This window comes from Canis aureus, chromosome 16, assembly GCF_053574225.1.
Source record: "Canis aureus isolate CA01 chromosome 16, VMU_Caureus_v.1.0, whole genome shotgun sequence".
NCBI classification, from domain to species: Eukaryota; Metazoa; Chordata; class Mammalia; order Carnivora; family Canidae; genus Canis; species Canis aureus.
Window position 1 is genome coordinate 12,302,534 of NC_135626.1, and position 21,825 is coordinate 12,324,358.

Sequence of the window (21,825 nt, forward strand, 5' to 3'; positions counted from 1 at the left end):
GCCCCCTCCAGGATAGCCTGACCTGCAAACCTGGGCTCAAGGGCACTTCCTCAGGCCTCTGGGCAAGCTCAGGCTTTAGGTCAGATTGCTCTGGGTTCACACCCCCAGCAGGACCATGACACAGCCCTGTTGACCGGGAAGCTCCCGTGGTAGCTCCTGGGATCTCCGCTTCCTAGTTTGAAAATGGAGTCAGTGGGGCACCTGGGGGCTCAGTGGTTAAGCATCTGCCTTTGGCTCAGGGCCCCAGGGTCCTGGGATCGGGCCCCACATCGGGCTCCCCACAGGAGCCTGCTTCTCCCTCTGCCTGTGTCTCTGCCTCTGTGTGGGTCTCTCATGAATAAATAAAATCTTTACAAAAAAAGAAAGAAAGAAGAAAGAAGAAAGAAAAGAAAGAAAGAAAGAAAGAAAGAAAGAAAGAAAGAGAAAGAGAGAGAGAGAGAAAGAAGAAAGAAAGAAAGAAGAAAGAAAGAAAGAAAGAAAGAAAGAAAGAAAGAAAGAAAGAAAGAAAGAAAAGGAAAAGAAAAGAAAGAAAAGAAAAGAAAGAAAAGAAAAGAAAAGAAAAGAAAAGAAAAGAAAAGAAAGAAAAGAAAAGAAAAGAAAAGAAAAGAAAAGAAAAGAAAAGAAAAGAGAAAAGAAAAGAAAAGAAAAGAAAATGGAACCAGTGACTCGGACCTCAGGAGGGTGTGTTGGGGACTAAAGCAGGGAGATGAAGGTGTCTGAAGTATTGGACTGTGGGGCGCTTGGGGGCTGCCAGGAACAGGGGAAGGGATGTAGAGGAGGAAAAGGCAGCCTGACCTTGTCCCCGCCCAGACTGGAGGCCACGTCCACCTCCTCCGCCCCTGACCCATCCACGCAACCAGATGAACCCTGGAGTGGCACGTGGGGCCAGGACGGCAGGTGGGAGATATTTCCTGTCTCTCTGTCCCCAGGTCTCCATGTCCACTCAGGCCAGCGGCCCTGCCTGGCAGGACTGGAGGTGGCCCCGCCTAGAGGATGTGAGGGTCACCGAGCAGGCCAGGGAGACAGGGACACGCGGGACCAACCTTTCTGCGACCCCTTGGTGGTGCGCGTGCCCGCTGCGAGGTGAGGTCCCGTGCACGCGCTTTCTGCTGGTCCGCGTGCGCCTGCGCAGGATCCACCGGTCTCCTACCCCTCCTGCGGTGGGTCGGACAACAGCGTGCAACCAGAGTGCTCTGCGTCAAACCCTCCAAAAGGTGGGAGCTGCCTGGATACGCTGAGGCGGAGCCCGCTTAGGAAGTTCCTCCTCCAGCCCTTCCTGGGACAATGGGAACCTGAGGCCAGGGGAGGGGGGACTGGCCTGGGACCCACTGGTGAGCAGGGGCTGGAGGAGCAGGAGGGTCCTCTTCCTAGGCCAGGACTTCACCTTTGGGGGGAGGGGAGGGGGGATGGTCCTGTGGGAACCAGAGCCCCTAAGGTCCTGGAGAACCCTGTGCATCACTCCACGTGGGACCCTTCCCCTGGGGCATGCCCTCCCCCACCCCCTGGGCACAAACACACGACCCTGTGCAAGGGCGCCCACACCCCCACATGAACTAGCCCCCCAGGTGGGGTCAGAGGAGGCCCCCTGGAGGTGACAAGGGGGAAAGATGGAAGAGTTTGTGGAGGCAGCTGGACTGTGGGGTGAGGGCACTGACTCCTGAGAACCTGCCTGGACCGTAGCATGGGGAGGGGAGACATGCCAGGCTGAGGGCCAATGGGGCCCCAGGGTGCCCAAAGGGCACACGGTTCCCCACCTTCTAGAGTCAGCCCCGTACCTACCCCATGCACTTGGCTGGAGATGCTCCCGTGAAATACCTGCTCTCATGCTGTATCCCGAGGTCCCAACGATGTGGTCTCAGGAAAGCCTCAGTGAGAGCCTTTCCTGCACCACAGACTTTGGGTCAGGGTGCACCCCAGACCCTCTGGCCATGTGCCTGGAGGGACCCAGAGGTGTCAGTCCGTCCAGACACCACTGTGATCCGACGGAGCAGCCCCAGCTCCCTCCTCCTGTGCATGTCCACGTGTGTGTGTGTGTGTGTGTGTGTGTGTGTGTAAGGGAAGGTCCTGGGGTGGGCTCACCCCCAACAGGAGCAGGCTGACGAGAGGTCAGAGGCCTGGTAGGGGCTCATGTTTACTCCCAGGTCAAGGCAGGCTGGGTGGAAGGGGTGGGCTGGGTGGCATCCTTCTCCCCAGGGTTGGTCCCAAGCCTATAGGTGTATCTGGCTGCATCCCAGGTGAGGGCTGTCCACACACCAGGCTGTGTCTCAGGTGGAAACAACAGTCGGGGTGGGCAGCAGAGCAGTGACTATAGCCGGGCAGGAATATGACATTGGGGGGCCCGGGGCTGCTCCCCGTCTTTGCAGAGCCCCATGGAAGAACCTGGGAGGAGGCTGGTCAACGGGACCATGATTCTCCTACTGCAGGTGTGGGGCAGGTGCACCATGACCCCAGGAAGGGCCGGAGCAAGGTCAGGGTGAGGGTGGGCATGAGGGGTCCCCAGAACTGGGCCTAGGGAGGGCCAGGGAGGGGCTCCTGCCCCCAGGTCATTCAGGAGACTGACTCCCTGGGGTTCCCCAAGGGCTTTGCCCCTCATGTGGCCATGACCTCAACCCAAGGAGTCTGGGCCACTCCCTCCGTCCACCCCTACCCTCCCCACTCCGGTCCAGCCCCAGCCCTGACCAGGTACAAATCACTCTTCACGGGATTCCTGGGTGGTGCAGCGGTTTGGCGCCTGCCTTTGGCCCAGGGTGCGATCCTGGAGACCCGGGATCGAGTCCCACGTCGGGCTCCCGGTGCATGGAGCTTGCTTCTCCCTCTGCCTGTGTCTCTGCCTCTCTCTCTCTCTGTCTCTGTGTGTGTGTGTGTGACTATCACAAATAAATTTTTAAAAAAATTTAAATCACTCTTCACATACGTGTAAGGATGATCCGAATCAATTGTTCACACACTGTTGCTCTTCAGGAGGCAACGGGAATATTTTACAGCTTCTCTGCTGTGAACTGTCCCTTCTGTGTCCACAGCTTGGCCCCGTTGTGAAAATGAGTCAGCCCTGCACATGGATGAGGACAGAGGGTGTGGACAGTCAGTGCTGCCACCCTGGGAGCTGCCGGAGCCCAGGAAATGACCTTTCCTGGGACATCTGTCCCTGTGCACCTCCCAATGAAGCCATCCTCCTGGGTTTCCTGCACCTGCTGCCTAAAAAGGTGAGCAGGACCCTTGACCCCACAGCAGCTCCCCACCCACCTCCTGGCTGTGAGTCTCGGGATGGCACTTGCCCTCTGAGCCTTAGGTGTCTCGTGTGGACCCCGTGTGCCATGAAGGCTGAGCCCACACGTGGAGTTGTGGTTGGGCCTTTGGGACAGGTCCCCACAGTGCTGACCCTGTGGCCGCCCATGGACAGGGGTGCCTGGAGAGGAAGTGATTCCTCTCTGCCCTGGAGAAGTTCTCTGCCTCAAGGCCCTGGGTCCTGTGTCCTCCCCTGACCCACCCCTGGGGCCACCTGCTCACATATGGGCCTTAAACCTCAGTCCCCCTGTGGCACGTGGGGACTGGACCGGGGGTGCTGCAGTCCCCGAGTCCAGTGTCAGAGAGAAGAGGAGACCCAATGTGCCCCAAAGGGAGTTAGGCAGCTGTCGGTGCAGGGATGGGGTGCCGAGGGGCCGTGAAGTGCAGGAACCAGTGGAGAGATGGCTGTTGCTCTGGAGCTGGCCCAAGTGTCCACTGGAGGCCCTGTATCCGTAGCCTGCCCACCTCTAGCTCTACGGCAGGTGCCAGGGTGGACATGAGTCCTTAGTTGGTGCCAAGAGCAGGTGCTCACAGCGGCTCTGGCTTTGTAGGTGGAGGTGCACTCGCTCTGCTGCTGGTACAAGAACCTGCTGTAGCTCACCGGGTGGCAAGCGCTCCTGTGCCTGCGCCAGGTCTCCCTGTGGGGCTGAGGAGACGCTGGCTGTAGGTGCAGCTGGCCTCCTAACCCTGGTGCACACTTGGCTCAGGCTCTGGAGCTCCTGAGGAAGGCGCTAGGGCAGGAAATGGAAGCACCTCTAGCTCTGGAGCGGGCTCTGGTTCCGTAGCTGCTTCTGCAGCTGCATCGGGCTGGGGGGGGGGGGGGGTTCACCAGCGCTGGTACAGTGGCCTGGTCTCCATCTGTAGGTGGTGCTGAGGCAGCAAGAGGAGAGAACATCACCAACCTGGCTGCCTCTCCATGTGCCCTCTCTAGGAAAACCCCCTCAGCCTTCCCCGGCAGCGCTAGGGCTGGTTCTAGAATTGGCTCTCCATCTTGGGCTGGCTCTTACTCTGGCAATGGTGCCAGAATGGGTGGGAGAACTGGTGGGGGAGATGGTTTTGGCTCTGCAATTAAGGTCAGAGCTTCTTTTACCTTTGAGGGGGTCCGGGATAAGCTGGAGAGGCTGCATTCTCTGAGGTGAAATAACGGTGTCTTTGAGCTAATTCCATAGCTGCCTAGAGCCCAGAGTTGGTGCAAGTTCTGGTGCTTTAGATCGTTCTAAACCATAGCTGACAACAGCGCTGGCTCCGCTCCACAGCTCATGCAAAGTCTGGTGCTGGAGATGCTCTAGCTCTCTCTCCTGTACTTGCTGACTGTGGGTGAGATGCTGACCCGTAGGTCAGGCTGTAGCCCTGAGGGCAGGGAGGGGGTCTGGGGTGCACCTCTTCTCCCAGGGGCAGACACGTTGCTGCTGCGGGCACAGGTGGGTGGATGGATGAGCACAAGGAACAGAGAGAGGAAGGAGCTGAGGGTTTCCAAGGACTGGGCTGGGGAAGAAATGGGCAGGGAGCGCTTCTGGGTCAGGGTATACTTTGGGGACTGAGATATTCCGGAACAATGTTCTGTGATGTGGTGGCACAGCGTTGTGAATGTACTTAATGCTCATGATTTCCTTAATTAAAAACACCAAATTTTATTTAAAACAAATAATGTATACTGTATAAGACGTGAAAAAATAAAATAACTTTTAAATGTACCAGAGAGAAAACATAAAGGAGGACGGGATGAAACATTCTGTCCAGGCCTAGGGGTGGGGCTTTCCCTGCACAGTTTCAGGCTCTCCCCGCACAGGTGCCAGCTCTCCCTGCACAGGTGCCAACTCTCCCTGCACAGGTGGCGGCTCTTCTTGTACAGGTGGCTGCGCAGACATAGACCATAGCTCAGAGGGGCCTGGGTCTGCTCTGGGGTCCAGGCAAAGCCCGCTCCTCCTGATTGTGTCCCAGCCCCACAGGAAGGTTGAAAAGAATGGAGTCACACCTTGTCCCTTGGGGACACACACATCCAGGGGCCCCCAGTAGGTTTAAGTTCAGGTCTCGGGGCTTTGTCTGCGCCTATGTGCTGGGCAGTCCCCACCGTGGCTCCCAGCATTCCGAGTCCTCAGGGACATCCCTGTGGAATCCCATCCCCTCCAGGGTGGATGGTCTGGGGGACTGGGCTCTAATTGAGGGAATAGGGCCGGGTGATGGGATGTCATTTCCAGGCTGATTGAGGAATATCTGTGATGTCTCCTGGTTCCCTCTCTCCTGTGTTCATTCTTTGTCTCTGACTCTGAGTGTCTGTGTGTCTCTGATCCAGTGCTCTGGAGAAGCGAGACCAGATAGTATGACCTGCCCTGGGAGACCCCAAGTGCAAAAAACCTACAGAGGGTCCAGGCTAACAGACAGAAAAGTCTTGAGACCCCCACTGAAACCCAAATCTTGCCAATAGCAGGTGGGTGCTCTCAGAGACAGACCCTGCCCCAGTCGAACCTGAGTGGAGGCTGCAACCCCGGCCTCCTGGGGGCCCTGGAGGCAGAGGCTCCCAGCTGAGCTGAGCCGGGATTCTGCTCGTGAGTACTGAGTTAGGCTCATGTGTTTGTGTGGACTCTGGAGGACTTGCGGCATGCCACAGTCAGTTCTCGAGCTGTGCAAAAGGGCACCTAGGGTGTGGAGACCCTGTCCCTCAGGGGGCTGATAGCCAAGCTCTAATAAGGAAATCTCTAGAAAGGGGCTGTGGCCTCAGGAACTGTGGCTTCTGGCAGCTGGAAAGAAAGGGACTGGCATCCACAGAAAGCCCAGTGCTTCAAAGAGCAGTGTTGACAACAGCACTGAAGGAAATGTGCATGGTTCCGAAGGTCTTGCCCTGCACAGGCGTGCCCCCCAGTGCCTGCCCCCGAAGCGCTAAAAGCCACCTGAGTGGAAAGTCGGGGGAGGAGGGTCTCAGAGGGCGGAGCTTGAGAACAACAGACCGGGAGCCACTCAGGCTGCAAGCTTCAGGGAGCTCTCCTGTAGGAACCAGGCCCCCAGGCTGCCTCCACCGGACCCCAGAGCCGCTGTGGGGGTGACCGCCCTGCACCCCACACTGTGTGGTCTAGGGAGGCCTCTGTAGGTCACAGACCCCAGATGGCATCCTACTGCCCCCCATTAGATGGTATGAGGGGCCCCGGGGTGGAGGTGCATGAGGACCCCTGGCCTGAGCAGGGTGGTGCCCCCTGGGGGACTGGGCACAATGCTGTATACGTGGGTTCAGGGCAGAGCTTGTCACAGCCAGGAGCCTACAGTCTGTCCCACTAAGGATGCGCAGGACATCTCCCAGCCTCTTCAGGACTTCGGGTCTGGCTCTGCGACCTGCTTTGCTCAGCAACTGAAGCAGAAATGCCCATGTGCCTGTGCCGAGCCCTGCAGGCCGCTGTGCCCTCAGCGCTGTTGTGTCACATGCAAGACGCGGCCGTCCTCAGGGGCAGTGGGTGCAGGCAGTGGGCGGGGGCAGCAGAGCCCTCCGAACCAGTCACCTCCTGCCAACCCCAAAACGTCTGAGTGAGCTCTGTGAAGAACCACCCCGCTCCCCACAGTACCCCGCCAGCCCATGAGCCCACGCTGACCCCAGATGGGAAAGCCAGATACGTTTCTGCTGGTTCCCAGCACAGGGTCCCGTGGGTGGCGGTGCCCTGGTGACAGCAATCTGATTCAATCCTGTTTCCTCTGTGGGTGGCCCTAACCGCGCCTGGTGACTCCCGATGCCCAGCTCCTGCCTCGTTCTGTCTTCTGGGCACCAGCTCCCCCATGGGCTCCAGATCTATCCTCCAGCCTGCACCCGGTGCTCCCTCTCCTCACCTGAACCGCCCGTGGCCTGCCTTCCCTCCCCCACGCCTCACCCCTCTCTGCGGCCTTCCAAAACCAGTTGTTTCCCCTCTCAGGGAGGCCCTGCTCCCGCAGCCCCACCAAACTTACTTCTCTGCCACTTCTTCACCCCTCCTTTGAGCGTCCCTTCCCCCGAGAAGCCCTCCCTGACCTCTCCTGCCCCTTCTGGAGTGAGTCAGACCAGCCACTGTTTTGTTTGTCCAGACACGCTTCTCTGCAGTCTTGTGTGCAGGCAGCTGCATGCCTGTCCTGGAAGGCGTCAGCTCCCTGGAGCGGTGGCACCTATTTTGCTGACAGCCCTCTCCCCAGCAGCTGGCAATGTCAGTCCTGTCGCAGGCACTTATGAACGTTTGGCGAATAAGTGAGTGACTTCCTGAGAAAGTGCAGGACGTCAGGGGCACGGGGACTGGCGGCGCAGGCTCACTACAGAGAAGGCACGTGGATGGAGGACACTGGACCAGCCGTGCTCTATTTCGCAGCCAGTAAGGGTGGCAGCCTCTTTCCACCATGTAATCTGGGAGCATGAGCACAGCTGTCCCCGCTCAGCACCTGCCCCCCATCCCTGTCTCTTGATGATCATAAAGGATCCCTTTGGAGCTGACTTCACCCCCTCAATGGCCTGGGGTCATCAAATGCGTGTGAAGAAGCTGGTGGACGTGAGGACCTGCAGTCTTGGTCAGTGATCCCGAAGTCTAGAGGGCCCAACAATGACGCCCTGACGGAAAGGGCGAGTGGACGGCTTGATGGTGCTCAGGGCCGGATGGTGTGCGCACAGGAGGCTGCAGGAGGGAGACAGGTCCTGGGGGGCTGCTCTGCGGGGCCAGGCTGCTCACAGCAGGCCTTGGCTCTTCCTGGCATTGCAGGTGTGGGTTCAGGGCTCTGCAGAGGGCACAGCCGGGCAGCCACGGGGGCCAGACCAGGGGGAGTGCCTAGGGCAGGGACGGTGATGGGGGAGCTCCCCCGTGGGGCACACCTGTCACCCTCCCCCCTCTGCCCCGAGAGTCCACTCTCAGGGGATGCATGGATGCCATGCGCGGTGTAGACCCACACAGAAGGACTCGTGGCTGCATGTTACCGTCTTTTGGGAGGACAGTCACACCATTTGCAAGCTCCAGAATCTCACATATGTCTACGAATTTTTTCATGCTCGGGAAGCTGGACATGCTCTGCCTGCCTGCAGTTGGGGAGTAGAATCCTGATGTCAGAAGTCATAGCTCCGAGCCACAGGCACTTGCAGTGCCCCCCCCCCCCCCCGCCCTGCCCCGAGCTGGCAGGGCAGGGAAGCAAGGATGCTGCAGGGGAGGCAGCAGCGGGACCCATGGGGAGGTGTCCTCTTGCCCCCTCCCTGCTCACACGGCCCCTCTGCTGTGCTGCCTCCTCCCCCAACCCCTCCCTGGACAGACCCTCGTGGCTGCCCCTTGCCCTCCACCTCCTGTCCCTGCTCCCCGATCCTGCCTTCAGCCTGGGATGTGGACGGGCTCTGTCTCCATGCGGGTGGCCAGTCCCACTCTTGGTCTCTCACCCCCTGGGCTCCTCCTCTGCACTGGCCTCCCCCACTTACCCCTGCTGTGGCCCTGCCTATGTGGTCTCCCCACAGGACCCTGCTTGCTGCCACCTCCCACTTAAACCCCTGCCCAGCCCCGCCATCTGCGTGCACCACAAGGGCCATGCCCCCAGCTGCTGGGAGTGACAGCGGGAGGTGTCAGGGCCTTGGGAGGTGTGTGGGGTCAGCGGGGTGCCCTGATGGGATTTGTGTGCTTGTAGGAAGAGGAAGAGAGCAGGGCGCTCTCCCCGACTCCACACAGTGAGAGGGCAGCCGTCTGTCCACCGATCAGGCTCACTGAGCTGTGAGAATCCATGTCCCTTGTGGGCGCTGCACGGCCTGTGGCACTGCGATGCAGAGCTCCCCTCCTGCCCCTCCCCTGAGCTGGTCGCTCCTCTGTCCCCCATGACCCCGATGTCACTGCTGGACTCACTGAAGAACAGCAGGGTCCTGGAGGCGTGGCCAGCTCGGCCCAGGCGCACGTAGACCACACCAGAGCTGTAGTCGGTAGACAGCACGTGGAAGCCCTCCACCCCCTTCACTGGCCAGGAGAGAAGCACAGGGCCTCCCCTCAGGCCTACATGGGGCCGACCCCCCACCCCACCCCCAGGCCAAGGCTCCTGGGCCCCGTGGGCCCCCCACCCACCTTCCAGGGGTCTGTGGCCATGAGGCTGTGGACGCTCCCACCCTGGTCACCTCTCCGTGCCCCAGGCTGTCATACGCACAGGTGTTCCTGAACATGGCCTTTTTCCTATCTTTCCGCAGAATTACCGTGTGTGCCTGGCACCCCTGTGACCTAGGGGGCAGGCAGGAGCCCTTTGTTGCCTCTTTTTGTGGAACGTTCCAGCTTGGATCAGGGCCAGTCCCCCCAGCTTAGGAAACCCTCCAAACACCCTCTGTCCACCAGGGACCCCGTGTACTGTGCTGGCCTCTCCCAAAATCAGGCCTTGAATTTTAGGGGCAGGACAGGGTTCAGGGCAGCAGGGACCATCCCCATTAGATTTCCAGATGACCCTGGGTCTGCCCCGCCCCGCACTCCCTCCCCCTGTTGGATGGGGAGATGGCCCAGGCTGTTTGTGTCCAAGGCTCTGTGAGGGCTGCGCCAAGCACCCTGTCCCGTCTGCTCACCGGCTGAAAGCCAGCACCACCCTCAGCTGGCCGGCTTTGTGGACCTTCACCAAGGATGCCCCAAGCTTCCTCCGCTCTCTGCCTGGCAAGAATCCCTGGTCATCAGAGGCGACAGCCAGAATGTACCAGAAGCCTGAAAACTGTGGAGAGCATGCTGGGGAAGCTGTCCCTTCCCAAGCCCCCAGCCAGGCCCCCAGGAGCCCAGGGCACAGGGGCCCTGGCTGCTCACCCAGGCCTAGGCAGGCAGATGACACACTGGCCAGGGCCCTGGGGGCTGGGCTGTGGACACTGTGTGCTCTAACTTCCTTCCAGCTCGGCCCTGCAGCGCTGTCCCCCTGACTTCTTGCCACAAACCCACAGTCCCTGGCACCCCCGCAGTCCACTCAGCCGGATCTTCGGCCGCCCTCACCAGAACCTTCCAGCCACTGGTGATCTTTTTATTCCAGAACAGGCTCTGCTCATTCTACCTCTGCCTACCTGGCATCTCCAGGTGCCCCCAGGCTGCATCTGCCTGGGGCCCTCTGCCCGACCCATCCTGTAGGGCCATCAGCTCCCTGGGTGAGGCCAGGGTGACAGACCCACTGGGCTGGCCAAGGCCTGTGCCAGAAACTCCTGCCAGCCTCGAGGTACTGCCCGCCATCCCAGGATAGCCTTTTAAAGATTGTCAGAGAGTGATCTTCCAGCTGGCACACATGCTGCGTCCCAGCCCCGATGGCCATGGTGTCTGGCTTGGAGACGACGGGCACAAGGCTCACCTTGTTCCAGTTGAGGATGTGGGACTCCCTGGGCAGCTGCTCCTGTGGCTGGGAACCTGTCGCCAGCACAAGGGCCGAGAGCAGCCCGGACAGCAGGCTCCCAGGCCCCATCTTCACCCTCCTTCCTCGGCCACTGGGGCACTGAGTATAAATCTCCCCACCCACTGACCCTGAGCCCGCCGTGGGTGTCCAGCCAACCCAGAGCCTTGCACCAGCCTGTGGTGAGCCAATTGGAGGGACAGGGGCTTTGGACCCGTTTCTGGCCCAGGTGCTCAGCCTGCCCAGTGCTGCCAAGGTCACCCCCCAGGGCCTCGGGGCACCATGAGAGACCCCTGGGCCTCCCATCCTAGCCCCTGGAAGAGAGGCCCATGGCCAGGGAGTGTCACTGTGAGTCACTTCACAGGGATCCTTTTCTTTAAAAAAAAAAAAAAAAAAGATTTTATTTATTCATGAGAGACACAGAGGCAGGGACACAGGCAGAGGGAGAAGCAGGCTCCATTCAGGGAGCCTGATGTGGGACTCGATCCCAGGACTCCAAGATCACGCCCTGGGCTGAAGGCAGATGCTAAACTGCTGAGCGACCCAGGGATCCCCCACAGGGATCCTTGGATGTGAGGAGCAGGAGCACGTAAAGACAAGGCTCGGATGGCGCCAGCACCAACCAGGGCTGTCCTCCCCCTGACCTGAGCGGGTGCTGATTACAGGCCACTGAGCGTGCATGTGTGTGCGTGTGCACACGTGTGTGCATGTGTGCATGCGTGTGTATGCGTGTGTGCAAGCGCACATTCTAATGTATGTACACGCCCACCCCCTCCCCAGGCACCGCACCTCTCCTATGGCCGGACTTCTGCCAGGACTTGAGGCAGGGCCCCACCAGACCACAGGAGGACCTAGGGCTCAGGTCTTCGGGAATCATGCCCCGTACCCTTGCTCCAAAGCCTCAGGCTGGGACAGCTGTGCTCTGTGCCCTGGACACCGGGGCCCCCCAGCCAAGCTCCCTGGTGGGCACCATGCCCACTTCCATCAGCCTGCACCTGTCCAAACTCCACAGGGTGTGCTCTGACTCAGATCATCCTCCTGTCAGCCCAGGGACTGCAGCAACTTCCGTGAGGAGCGGCTGTCCCCAGCCCAGGCCCCACTCCTGAGTCCCCCAAAGGGATTCTGTTGAGGGACACAAGCACAGCACAGCCACCCTGCCTCAGAGCTGGCTCTGCACCACGTGTCCCGCCATCAGTGGGCCTACCCCACCCATCCTCCTCGGTCTGCACCGACTGGAGCCCCAAGAGGGCAGTGCCCCAGCTGACATTGCTGTCCACCCTTGGCACACAGGAGAGAGGCATCTGCAGGGGTTTGTGGAGTCATTTTATTGGGAAATGCAGTGAGAGTCCCTGGCAGCAGTCTGCCCCACACCCAACACCCAGGCGGCCGAGCAAGGAGGCCAGCGCCCAGCCAGCCTCACCAGAACGCGTCAGGCACGGGCCTCCCAGGACTTCGAAGCACTCACTGAAAACCAAGAAGAGCACTGGGGGACCCTAAGTTCTCCCCCGAGGGGTGTCTGCCCCCACCCAGGTCCCCTTCAAGGCTGCAGAGCTCGGGGGGAGGGGGTGGGATCTGGGTGATGCTCAGGAAAGCGGCTTACCTGGAAGACCTTGTGCACACAGGTGACTAGGGGGCAAGAGAAGCCATGAGGATGTTTGGGCCTCGCCTGGCACCCCCAGCACCTGGGACGGGGTCTGTCCACAGCCTCCCCTGATAGGATGCTGGCCCCTAAGCATTGGGCGACACTCACGGTCCCGCTGCAGAGACGCCTGCTGCTGGGACAGGAAGCCCAGGCCCCAGCTCCACCTGGTGAAGAGGCCCATGGCCTCCTGGCTGGCCAGTTCTGTCCGGCCTGCGGGACAGAAGGGGAGCTCTCGCCACATGTGCCCCCATGCCCCAGCCACCCCCCCTGCCACCTGAGGCTCTGGAGCCCCTCTCCGCCCTGAACCCTGGGGGATGTGGCTGCCCGTGGTCTCCGCCTTACTGTACAGCTCCACGGTGCTGAAGGCCTCGTCTTTGAACTCCAGCTGGGTGAACACGATGGCATAATCCCTGAAGTTGGTGCCCAGCACACGGTAGTCCAGAATGCCTAGGGCTGGGGAACACGTACCCCCGAGGGCAGCACCTGATCTCACCAGAGCGCCATCCAGCAGAGCACTCCCGGGCATTGTCCCCTGGTCCCCAGAGCCAGCTCACCGGGACCTCAGGGACAGGTGGCCGGCGGGCAAGTGCCTCACACCCCTAGTCCTGTCCCACCTCAGAGGGAGGCCCGGGGTCCCAGCTGGGCACGCTAGGTCGAGGCCTCCATCCTCAATATCAGGCTCAAACCTCTGACCAAATGAGTCCTTTCACTTCCTCGAGGAAGTCTGAGGGAGGGACTTGCCCGCTGCCCTTCCCACAGTACCCCTGCGGCAGAACCCACCAGGGACGGCCAAGGAGGCAAGCGCATCCCCACGGCCTGCGTGAGCCCATGGGCGCTGGCTCCTTACCGGGGTTCTCAAACACCCATCCCGAGTTCTGTCTGAGCAGCTCCACCACGTTCACGTCACACCTCTCCAGCCTGGGAAACACATCGCCCACACTCAGGACCGGGAGCCGCAAGGGCACTGCCACTGGGACCTGGAAGCCTTGTCTCACGAATCCAGCCTAGGCTGAGAGTGAGCACGACAGCCCTGCACAGTGCGAATCGCGCCCTTCCACCTCCCAGGAGGCCTCCCACACCGCGGCCACAGGAACCGCACAGAAAGGGGCCTCAGACAGACACAGGGTCGCCTGCAATTTGGAGCAGAGACGCGGCCTCCAAAGGGGCCAATGTTCCCCTCCAAAGGGGCCAATGTCCCCCCGAGCAGTCAGTCCATCAAGTGAACAAACGCAGCAGAGATGGTCCTCGCTCACCAAGATGAGCAGACGCCAAAGTTCCTGCAGCAAACACGGTGAGGGTAGCTGGGAATTCTACAAGGAGGAGAAGGGGCGAGAGCCTGCCAATCAACCGACACGGAGCCACATAAAGTTGTGGCAGGTGAAACAAGGTTTTGGCAAATAAATAGACTGATCACAGGAACGAATACAAAGTCCAAAAATAGAGACCTCTGGATGGCGCAGGCTGCTAAGTGTCCGACTTGTAGTTTGGGCTCAGGAGAGGATCTGTGGTTGTGAGATGGGGCGTCAGGCTCCCTGCTTAGCGCAGTCAGCTGGAGACTCTCCCTCTGCCCCTCCCACTAGTGCTCTCTCCCTCTCTCCCTCTCTTTTTTTTTTTTTTCTCTCTCCCTCTCTTGAATAAATCTCTAAAAAAAAAAAAAAAAAGAAACACCTAGGGACGCCTGGGAGGCTCAGCGGTTGAACTGCTGCCTTCAGCTCAGAGCGTGAGCCTGGGGTCCTGGGATCGAGTTCCCATCGGGGTCCCTGCAGGGAGCCTGCTTCTCCTTCTGCCTGTGTCTCTGCCTCTCTCTGTGTGTCTCTCATGAATAAATAAAATATTTTAAAAAGAAAGAAAATCCAAAAATAAAGCAAAAAGCCTGAGTCAGTGGAGGACAGAGGGCAATTCGATACATGATATATGATAGTTGGGTAGTAATCTGAAAAAAATGAAGCTGGTCCTCCCTTCTTCCCAAACGCGGCAAGGATGCCAGTAGCCCAGGGAGTGGGAAGCAGTTTCCTACCTGACAGGATCACAAAAGCCAGGACCCTGTGTACATCTCTATGCAAAAATGGAAAGAAACCCTTCAGGTACATTAAAAACAAAAATAAGACAGACAAAAAAAAAAGCAACATCCTCAATATTATAAGAAAAATGACAAACTGGGAAATATATTAGCGACTATGTTCGTTCGGCACAGAAAAGTGGTGAACCTCCCTAATACTTAAGGGTTCTTACAGACCAGTAGAAACACACCCAAGGGGAAAATATGCTGACAGGCCTGGCGTTGGAGGAAGCAGGAGAGGCATTTTGGCATGCATGGCAACCGTTGTCACTCCCGCTGTTGCAGGAGCACATGAAGCTGACCCAGCCATCTGCAGCCCAACAGTTGACAAGGAGCAAGAGTGAGAGAATGCAGGGTGGGGGGGCACAGGCACGGGTCTGGGGACTGGTCACATGGGACGTGGAGCCACGGCAGCTCCTGCAGACCTATGCTTCTGGCGGACCCTGCAGAGGCAAAGGCACTGGGCCTGCCTCCCACACTGTGTCTCCAGCTACAGAAGGTTGGGGAGCGCCAGGGTCTGTGCAACAGCAGGGCCATGGTGGAGGCCAACACAGCTGTGTAAGGAGCAGCGCGCCTCACTGGGTGGGATCCCCCTGCAGGGTGCCCAGGGGGAGTGAAGGGAAAGTCTCAGACATAGACTAGCACACCCAGTCCACGGCAGCATCACTTACAAAACCATGCAACCATGTAGCCCGTCCACACCATGGAATGTAAGTCAGCCTTAAAGGAATCCCTGCACCTGCCACAACTCAGATGGACCTGGGGGACACGGTGCTGAGGGAGGTGAGCCCAGCGCAGGGGGACCAGCCCTGAAGGACCCACTCTCAGGAGGCCCCCGAGGAGTCGGACCCACAGATGCAGGGAGGAGAGGGCTGGGGCCTAGGGAAGGAGAGGGACGGGAGGGGGGATGGGTGGGGGGATAGTGTTCAGTGGGGGCAGAGGCTCCATCTGGGAAGGTGGACCGTCCTGGGGTCCACGGAGGGGCCACTGCAGGGCAGTGTGAGTGTGCTGATGCCCCTGACCTGTGCCCTTAAAAGTGGTTGCCATGGCAATCTCCACAGTGTTTATCTTACTATACATTTTTTAAAAGTTTAATAAAATAGAATAAAATTTGAAATGTCTTCTTTTTTTTAAGATTTTATTTATTTATTCGGGAGAGACAGAGAGAGGCAGAGACACAGATAGAGGAGAAGCAGGCTCCATGGAGGAAGCCCGATGCAGGACTCGATCCCGGGACTCCAGGATCACGCCCTGGGCCAAAGGCAGGCGCCAAACCGCTGAGCCACCCAGGGATCCCCCAAAATTTGAAATGTCTTAAAAGAGAGCAGAGCCTCTGTTCATGGCTACAGACCAATCCCAGCACCCATGATGCACAGCTCCATGACACACGTGTGCTGGCACATGCCTACCCATGTGTGAGGAGCCACTAGGCATCACAAATGCTTGTCACCTATGTGGAGGACCCCCCCACCCTGTATGCCCCTGGGACCCTGATTTCTGAGTCATGCAAATTTACTTCCTGTCCTAAGACCAACAGACGAAATTCAACCATAAAACACAAGAGGCCCCCTTAGCAGGCGTCCCTCCTTAGAAATAACTGGCAAGAAAAATAGCTTCATCTTTCCTCCACCTTCCAAATCCTCCTTGTTTTCCTGTTGATAGAACCCTGTGTTTTCAGTGGCCTTGCACAGGGCTTGAGGCTCTCCAGATGCCCAGTTTCTGTGTTTGGAAGCCTGATTCTACCAGCCTTACTGGGACACAACCAGGCATGTGGGTTTGGGACCACCATCATGGCCCATGTGACCGAGCTCACCCAACACAGTAGAGTTGCCATCATACCCCAGACCCTCTCTGTCCTTGTTCGTCCCATGGCCAGGCCTGGCCCAGGTGTACCCGGGACACCCACCTCCTGCGGGAATGGGAGGGAGGGCCCCCAGGGGCCCCAAAGAACCAGTGGCTCTTAAGTACCACGAACCAACGCGTGAGCCCTCTGTAAGCAGTAGCTGCAGAGGGGCTTGTCCCAGGAGGCCTCTCCCACTTGGCACGAGTCCCACCCAGACACAGGGCGCACACCTCACTCACCTGTGCCTGGAGGACAGCAATTTCAGGTTGTTTTCTGGAGTAAGGGACACCACGACGCCCTCAATGTTCTTCGTGGCCTTCTCCAATGCAAAACCCTTTTCACCTGAGGCCACGGCCAGAATATACCAGGACCCCAGAAGCTGGTGGAGGAGGGGCAGGTGGCGGCATTGTCCCTCCAGCCCTTCCGGCATCCTCTCTCCATCTGGAAGCCCAGGGCCCCTTCCTCAGGCTAGCCTGTCCCCCCCATAGCCAGTGCGGGTCCAAGCCAGCACTGGGAGGGTAACCCAGAGGCCCTGTGGCTCCACAGAAGAGCTGTTACCTGCTTAGGGTCCAGCCTTCCCAACCACACTGCCCGGGTCCTAGGCAATGAGACCAAAGCCACAAAAGCAGTCAGCAGGACACCCCTCATCCTCCCAGAGATGTTCATACCAGCACACATGCCTCAGGGCCAGGGGTATGCATTCCCTCCAGCCCCTGAAAACTTATTTATACATCTTTGAATGGGTCACTGTGGGCGGCCACTAACCACCAGGACAGCATTCTGGCCTCTCTTCTTGCAAAGTGGGATTACCCAAGGGCGGGTGGCATTATTATTCAGTGGTGGCCTCTGTGTCCTGCCCAGATGTGCCGGAGAATGGGGAGTGGGCCACTGGGGAACGTGTGCCAAGCTTGTTCTTGGTCAATGCTGCCATGCCAGTCCCTGTTTCTGTCTGCTTCCTTCCATTGGAACCTTCTGAAATGAGCACCCTAATCCCAGTCATACCACCTCATCTCCTCCCCTAGGGAGTCAACACCCTCCCTTGCTTAGTCTGGGAAGGCCAGAGACCCTGGTCTTTAACCCTTGCTGGCTGTAGGCCAAGGCCAAGTCTGAGGGGAGGCACAGACAGTTCTTCCAGTAGCTGCAGTTTGGATCTCTTGCTTCAAACATTAAAATTTTTTTTTAAAGAAGGAAAGAAAGAAACAAACAAACAAACAAAAAATTTAAAGCTCCTATTCCCTCCTGACTCACTCATTATTCTGCTCTGCTGGCCTTGGCCTCCTGCTCCCACACAGTCAACACCCAGCCCAGAATGTTCTGTTCCTTCCACTGGTCCACCCCCATTGGCCTGAACTTGCCCACTCTCTGGCCAGCCTTGGCCCTGCTGCCTCCCACCTCTGTACTCCATGACCCCAGCCAGGCCCCTCAGGAGCTACACATCCCCCGGGGTCCCATGGAGCTCTGTATGGACCTGGGTCATCTGAGCCCCTTGATAGGATCTACCTGAGCCCCTGAAGCCCAAGAGGAGGTGGCTAGGAGGATCCTTTACTGGGAAATTGGAGGGACTGGTGGTGGAAATGTGTAGACCACATTTCCAGACCCCTTTGCCAGTTGGCTTCCAGGGGTTCTATCAACAAAAAACAAGGAAGATTTGGAAGGTGGAGGAAATATGAAGCCATTTTTCTTGCCAGGTCTTTCTAAGGAGGGATGCCTGCTAAGCCACCACTCCAACCTCTGCTTGGGAGATGAGTTTAGGGGTGAAAAAAGTAAACCAGTCCTTGCACAAATGTGCAACCAAACTTTCCACTACCCCGGGGTGGCCTGGGAAGTCTCAGGTTTGTTTTTGTTTTGTTTTGGGATTTTTTTTTATAGATTTTATTTATTTATTCATGAGAGACACAGAGAGAGAGAGGCAGAGACACAGGTAGAGAGAGAAGCAGGCTCCATGCAGGGAGCCAGATGCAGGACTTGATCCGGGACTCCAGAATCACACCTTGGGCTGAAGGCAGGTGTTCAGCCACTGAGTCATCCAGGCATCCCAGTCTCAGGTCTTGAGCACAGATTAGGGTGGCCCCTGACTACCAGCTTCCCCAATGCCAAGCAGAAGATGAAATACAAGGACAAAAATATCATCCTACTCTTCAAATTAATCCTGTTGACCATGTTTTTGTCATGTACAGTTTCCTGACATGACATTCGAGGAGACTAAGATGAATGGAGAGAAACATAGCTGAAGAAAGAGATAATAGAAGCAGATCCATAAATGCTCCCTGCATTAGAATTGCAAGGTAGGCTCTCCTAGTCCGCTGGGGCTGATATCACAGGAAAACACACACTGGGTGGCTTATAAACAACAGACATTTATTTCTCACAGTTCTAGAGGCTGGAAGGTCCAGTCAGGGTGCTAGCAGGGTCAGCAGGGGCCTCTTGTGGATCACAGACTTCTCAGTGTACTCATGGTAGAAGAAGTAGCGGAGCTCAGTGAGGTCTCTTTCATAAGGGCACTGACTCCATTCATGGGGGCTCCACCCTCATGACCTAGTCACCTTCCAAAGGCCCACTTCCCAATGCCATTATATTGGGGGGTTAAGATGTCAACCTGAATGTTGAGGGTAGACACACATCAAGACCACATAGGTTGTGAAAATAGCAGGATTGCCTTGCTTAACAAGTTGACGGCCACATTTGAAATTATACTTTCACAGTTCTCATAATACAGCTGGAAACCATAAGTGGTATAGACAAAAGACATCTGTGTAACCCAAAATAATCTTACACATTGCAGATTTGAGGGGTACCTGGGCGTCTCAGTTGGTTAAGCATCTGCCTTTGGCTCAGGTCATGATCTCAGGATCCTGGGATCGAGTCCCGAGCAAGTCAGGTTTCTTGCTCAGCAAGGAGTCTGCTTCTCCCTCTACCTGACACTTGCCCTGCTTGTGCTCTCCCTCTCTCTCTTTCTCTTTCTCTCTCTCTCTTTCCCCATGTCAAATAAATAAATAAAATCTTTAAAAATAAATAAATCTTAAAAAAAAAAGATGGCAATTGAGGAAAAATATGTATACAGCAGGCTCTCATGAGCCAGAATGAACAGACTGCACTGCAAAGGAGACATCTTAAATCCTGGGAAAAAATAGATTTTTATAAATAAATGCTGTCAGGACAACTGGATATCCATTTGGAAGAAGATTAAAGTGAAGCACATTCACCACATGTGTGAGAGTAAACATCAAATAGATCAGAGATCTGAATGTTAAACCTGGAAATGGGACCATATGAGTAATAAAAGAAATCATTGGTGAATTTCTCCATAATGTGGATATAGGGAAAGGCTTTCTAATTGCACCAGAGTTCACTCCTGAAGGTGGGACCACTAGGAGGCAAGTGTATTCACAAATAAGGGGTTCATGGCAGGAGTTTGATCTCACGTCGCTGTAGGAACTCATTTTACAGGCCCTGTAAAGCTCTTGCCTTCTGGGAATCCTGGGAAATCTCATGCAGCCTAAGGAAAATCAAACCACTACAAACCCATAGGCCCTACTAACTATTCATCAAAATCCAGATGTAACAAAAGAAAGTACTGATAAAAACTAACTATATTTTTAAACTTTTTATAGCAAAAATAAAGCCATTAATAAAGTCAAAAGAGGAATGATACATCTGGAGAAAGTATTTCTAACATATACAGTGTGTAAGGGATAACAGTCATAATCTATAAGAAAGTTTTTTAAATTAAGAGGAAAAAAGGCCAAAACCCATCAGAAACATAGACAACATAACCAGACAATTCACACAAAAAAGTTAAAGTGACCCCTAAACAAATGAAAGATGTTTGTTATAAATCGCATCCCCCCGCCAAATTTGTATTCTGAAGTTCTGACCCCAGAACCTCAGAATGCAACTCCATTTGGACATGGAGCCTTTTTAAAAAACATTCCTTTTTTAAAAATATTTTATTTATTTATTCATGATAGACATAGAGAGAGAGAGAGAGAAGCAGAGACACAGGCAAAGGGAGAAGCAGGCTCCATGCCGGGAGCCTGACGCAGGACTCGATTCCAGGACTCCAGGATTGCGCCCTGGGCCAAAGGCAGGCACTAAACTGCTGAGCCACCCAGGGATCCCCTGGACATGGAGCCTTTAAAGAGGCAATTAGGTCAAAATGAAGTCATTCGGGTTACATATACCTGGAGTCCTTGTCAGAAGAGATTAAGGGACAGGGACACACACAGGGATGACAATGGAGACCAGATGAGAAGATGGCCATCCACAACAGGCCAAGGAGAGAGGCCTTGGGAGGAACCAGCCCAGCTACACCTGGATCTCAGACTCATGCCTCTGGAGTTGGGAGGGAACACACCTCTGGTGTTGAAGTCTATGATACTTTGTGATGGGAAGGGGCAGGGGGAGAGAGAGAATCTCCAGCAGGCTCAATCTCCCACTGAGTGCAGAGCCGGACATCCCTGAGGTCGTGACCCAAGCCAAGGTCAAGAGTCATGTGCTTCACAGACTGAGCCCCCAGGTGCCCCTGATGTATGTGACCTTGACTTTGGGATCATGGTAACCCATTACTCCCCCATAAACAAGTGGGATGCAGCCGTGTTATAAGGCAACGACGCAACCACATGAAGGGGGCCACAGAATCAGCCCTAGGAACCTTGGGCAGAGGACTTCTATCCTATTCTCAGGCCGAAGAGTAAGGGGCTATAAATCCCGGCTTCTGCCTTTCTAAGACTTGCTTTCAGTGCGCTCGGGGCCGGGTAGGAGCAGAATGGTTTCCCAGGGCTGGAGAGGGGGCAAGTGGAAGGGTGGCTCTCTCTGCTGAGAAGGCTCCACATCATCACACCCCGGGAGAAGCCACACTGAGTGTACCAGGCATCCAGACCATGGTGTCCCAGGACCGTTCTCTACAGAAAGGAGCCAGACCCCTTGGAGATGACCCCAGGGCTGAGTCACAACGAACCTAACAGGAGCTCAGGGGGATTCTGGTGCCAGAGAGCAAACGTGTGTTTGCAGAATCAGGGAAATGGGTCAAAAAGACTTGGGGGCCATCCTGAAGGAAACCCTGCTGGACAAATTCAGACAGGTTTGTGCATCAGGATAGAGGATGGCAATACATGATGAGTTGTGGAAGGAAGGGAGGAAGGAAGGGAGAGTGAGAGAGGAGGGGAGGGAGGGAGGGAGGAAGGGCACCAGAGTTGCACAAGAGACAGTAAACACGTGCAGGAGGAGGGAAGGCTCCTGGAGGAGGAGGACAGAGGATGCTGGCCGGCTGCGCTGAGCCTGTGTCCCACTCTCCCAGTGTCCCCGCAGTCCTGAGCTCCCGTGGACCTGAGTGGGTGTTACCTGTGACATCGCTCATCCCAAGGACTGCACTAGCGCTTCCTTCTTGCACTGCACAAACTCTAGGGACAAATTTCTCTGCACTCTGATCTGTGTAAAAATAGCTTTATTTCCTAGAACGAGAGTTGGTTTCCGAGACAGCTCCCCCACCCCCACCCCCCGCTTCAGCCTGTGAGGTCGACTTCCGACTTCCATGGCCCAGGCCGGGCGCTCAGGTCTCCGCAGCCTCAGAGATGTGCTTCATCAAGGTGGGCATACTTTGGCAACTATCTCTTCCGATATTTTTCCACCTCATCTTCGCTGCCTTCTGTGGCTAGGACAAGGCTACACGCCTGGCCTTGCCCCCACCCCCCGCCC

At 56.7% G+C, this 21,825-nt stretch overlaps 2 protein-coding genes across 6 annotated transcripts; both read right to left on the bottom strand.

Annotated features, from left to right (window-relative positions):
* Positions 1–4,891: 4,891 nt before the first annotated feature.
* LCN10 (lipocalin 10) lies at positions 4,892–10,680 on the bottom strand. 3 transcript variants are annotated; one of them, XM_077851431.1, is made up of 6 exons: positions 10,549–10,680; positions 9,794–9,933; positions 9,391–9,461; positions 9,099–9,206; positions 8,198–8,296; positions 4,892–7,901 (listed from the first exon to the last, which is right to left on the bottom strand). In XM_077851431.1, the coding sequence occupies exons 1-6, from the start codon at positions 10,657–10,659 to the stop codon at positions 7,873–7,875; spliced, it is 558 nt and encodes a 185-aa protein (XP_077707557.1). In that variant the 5' UTR covers positions 10,660–10,680; the 3' UTR covers positions 4,892–7,872. The 3 variants fall into 3 exon arrangements, with proteins under 3 accessions (XP_077707557.1, XP_077707555.1, XP_077707556.1); XM_077851429.1 differs by having other exon boundaries at positions 9,099–9,163; positions 9,312–9,461; XM_077851430.1 differs by having other exon boundaries at positions 9,312–9,461.
* Positions 10,681–11,891: 1,211 nt separating this feature from the next.
* On the bottom strand, positions 11,892–17,108 carry LCN6 (lipocalin 6). 3 transcript variants are annotated; one of them, XM_077851428.1, is made up of 6 exons: positions 16,690–17,108; positions 16,371–16,510; positions 13,077–13,147; positions 12,572–12,682; positions 12,338–12,439; positions 11,892–12,051 (listed from the first exon to the last, which is right to left on the bottom strand). In XM_077851428.1, the coding sequence occupies exons 1-6, from the start codon at positions 16,807–16,809 to the stop codon at positions 12,017–12,019; spliced, it is 579 nt and encodes a 192-aa protein (XP_077707554.1). In that variant the 5' UTR covers positions 16,810–17,108; the 3' UTR covers positions 11,892–12,016. The 3 variants fall into 3 exon arrangements, with proteins under 3 accessions (XP_077707554.1, XP_077707553.1, XP_077707552.1); XM_077851427.1 differs by having other exon boundaries at positions 11,892–12,213; positions 16,690–17,105; XM_077851426.1 differs by having other exon boundaries at positions 11,892–12,439; positions 16,690–17,105.
* Between the last annotated feature and the right edge of the window lie 4,717 nt (positions 17,109–21,825).

Bases quoted from the DNA above. Each gene is read 5' to 3' on its own strand.
- LCN6 (XM_077851426.1), bottom strand. From the start codon at position 16,809: ATGTGTGCTGGTATGAACATCTCTGGGAGGATGAGGGGTGTCCTGCTG. The intron at 13,148-16,370 runs GTGAGTGAGGTG...TGTGTTTCCCAG, and splicing joins TTGCTGTCCTCCAGGCACAG to GCTGGAGAGGTGTGACGTGA. The intron at 12,440-12,571 runs GTAAGGCGGAGA...TCTGTCCCGCAG, and splicing joins CAGCACCGTGGAGCTGTACA to GCCGGACAGAACTGGCCAGC.
- LCN10 (XM_077851429.1), bottom strand. From the start codon at position 10,659: ATGGGGCCTGGGAGCCTGCTGTCCGGGCTGCTCTCGGCCCTTGTGCTG. The intron at 9,164-9,311 runs GTGGGTGGGGGG...TACCGACTACAG, and splicing joins TGGCCACAGACCCCTGGAAG to CTCTGGTGTGGTCTACGTGC. The intron at 8,297-9,098 runs GTGAGTCCAGCA...CCCCAACTGCAG, and splicing joins CAGGACCCTGCTGTTCTTCA to GCAGGCAGAGCATGTCCAGC.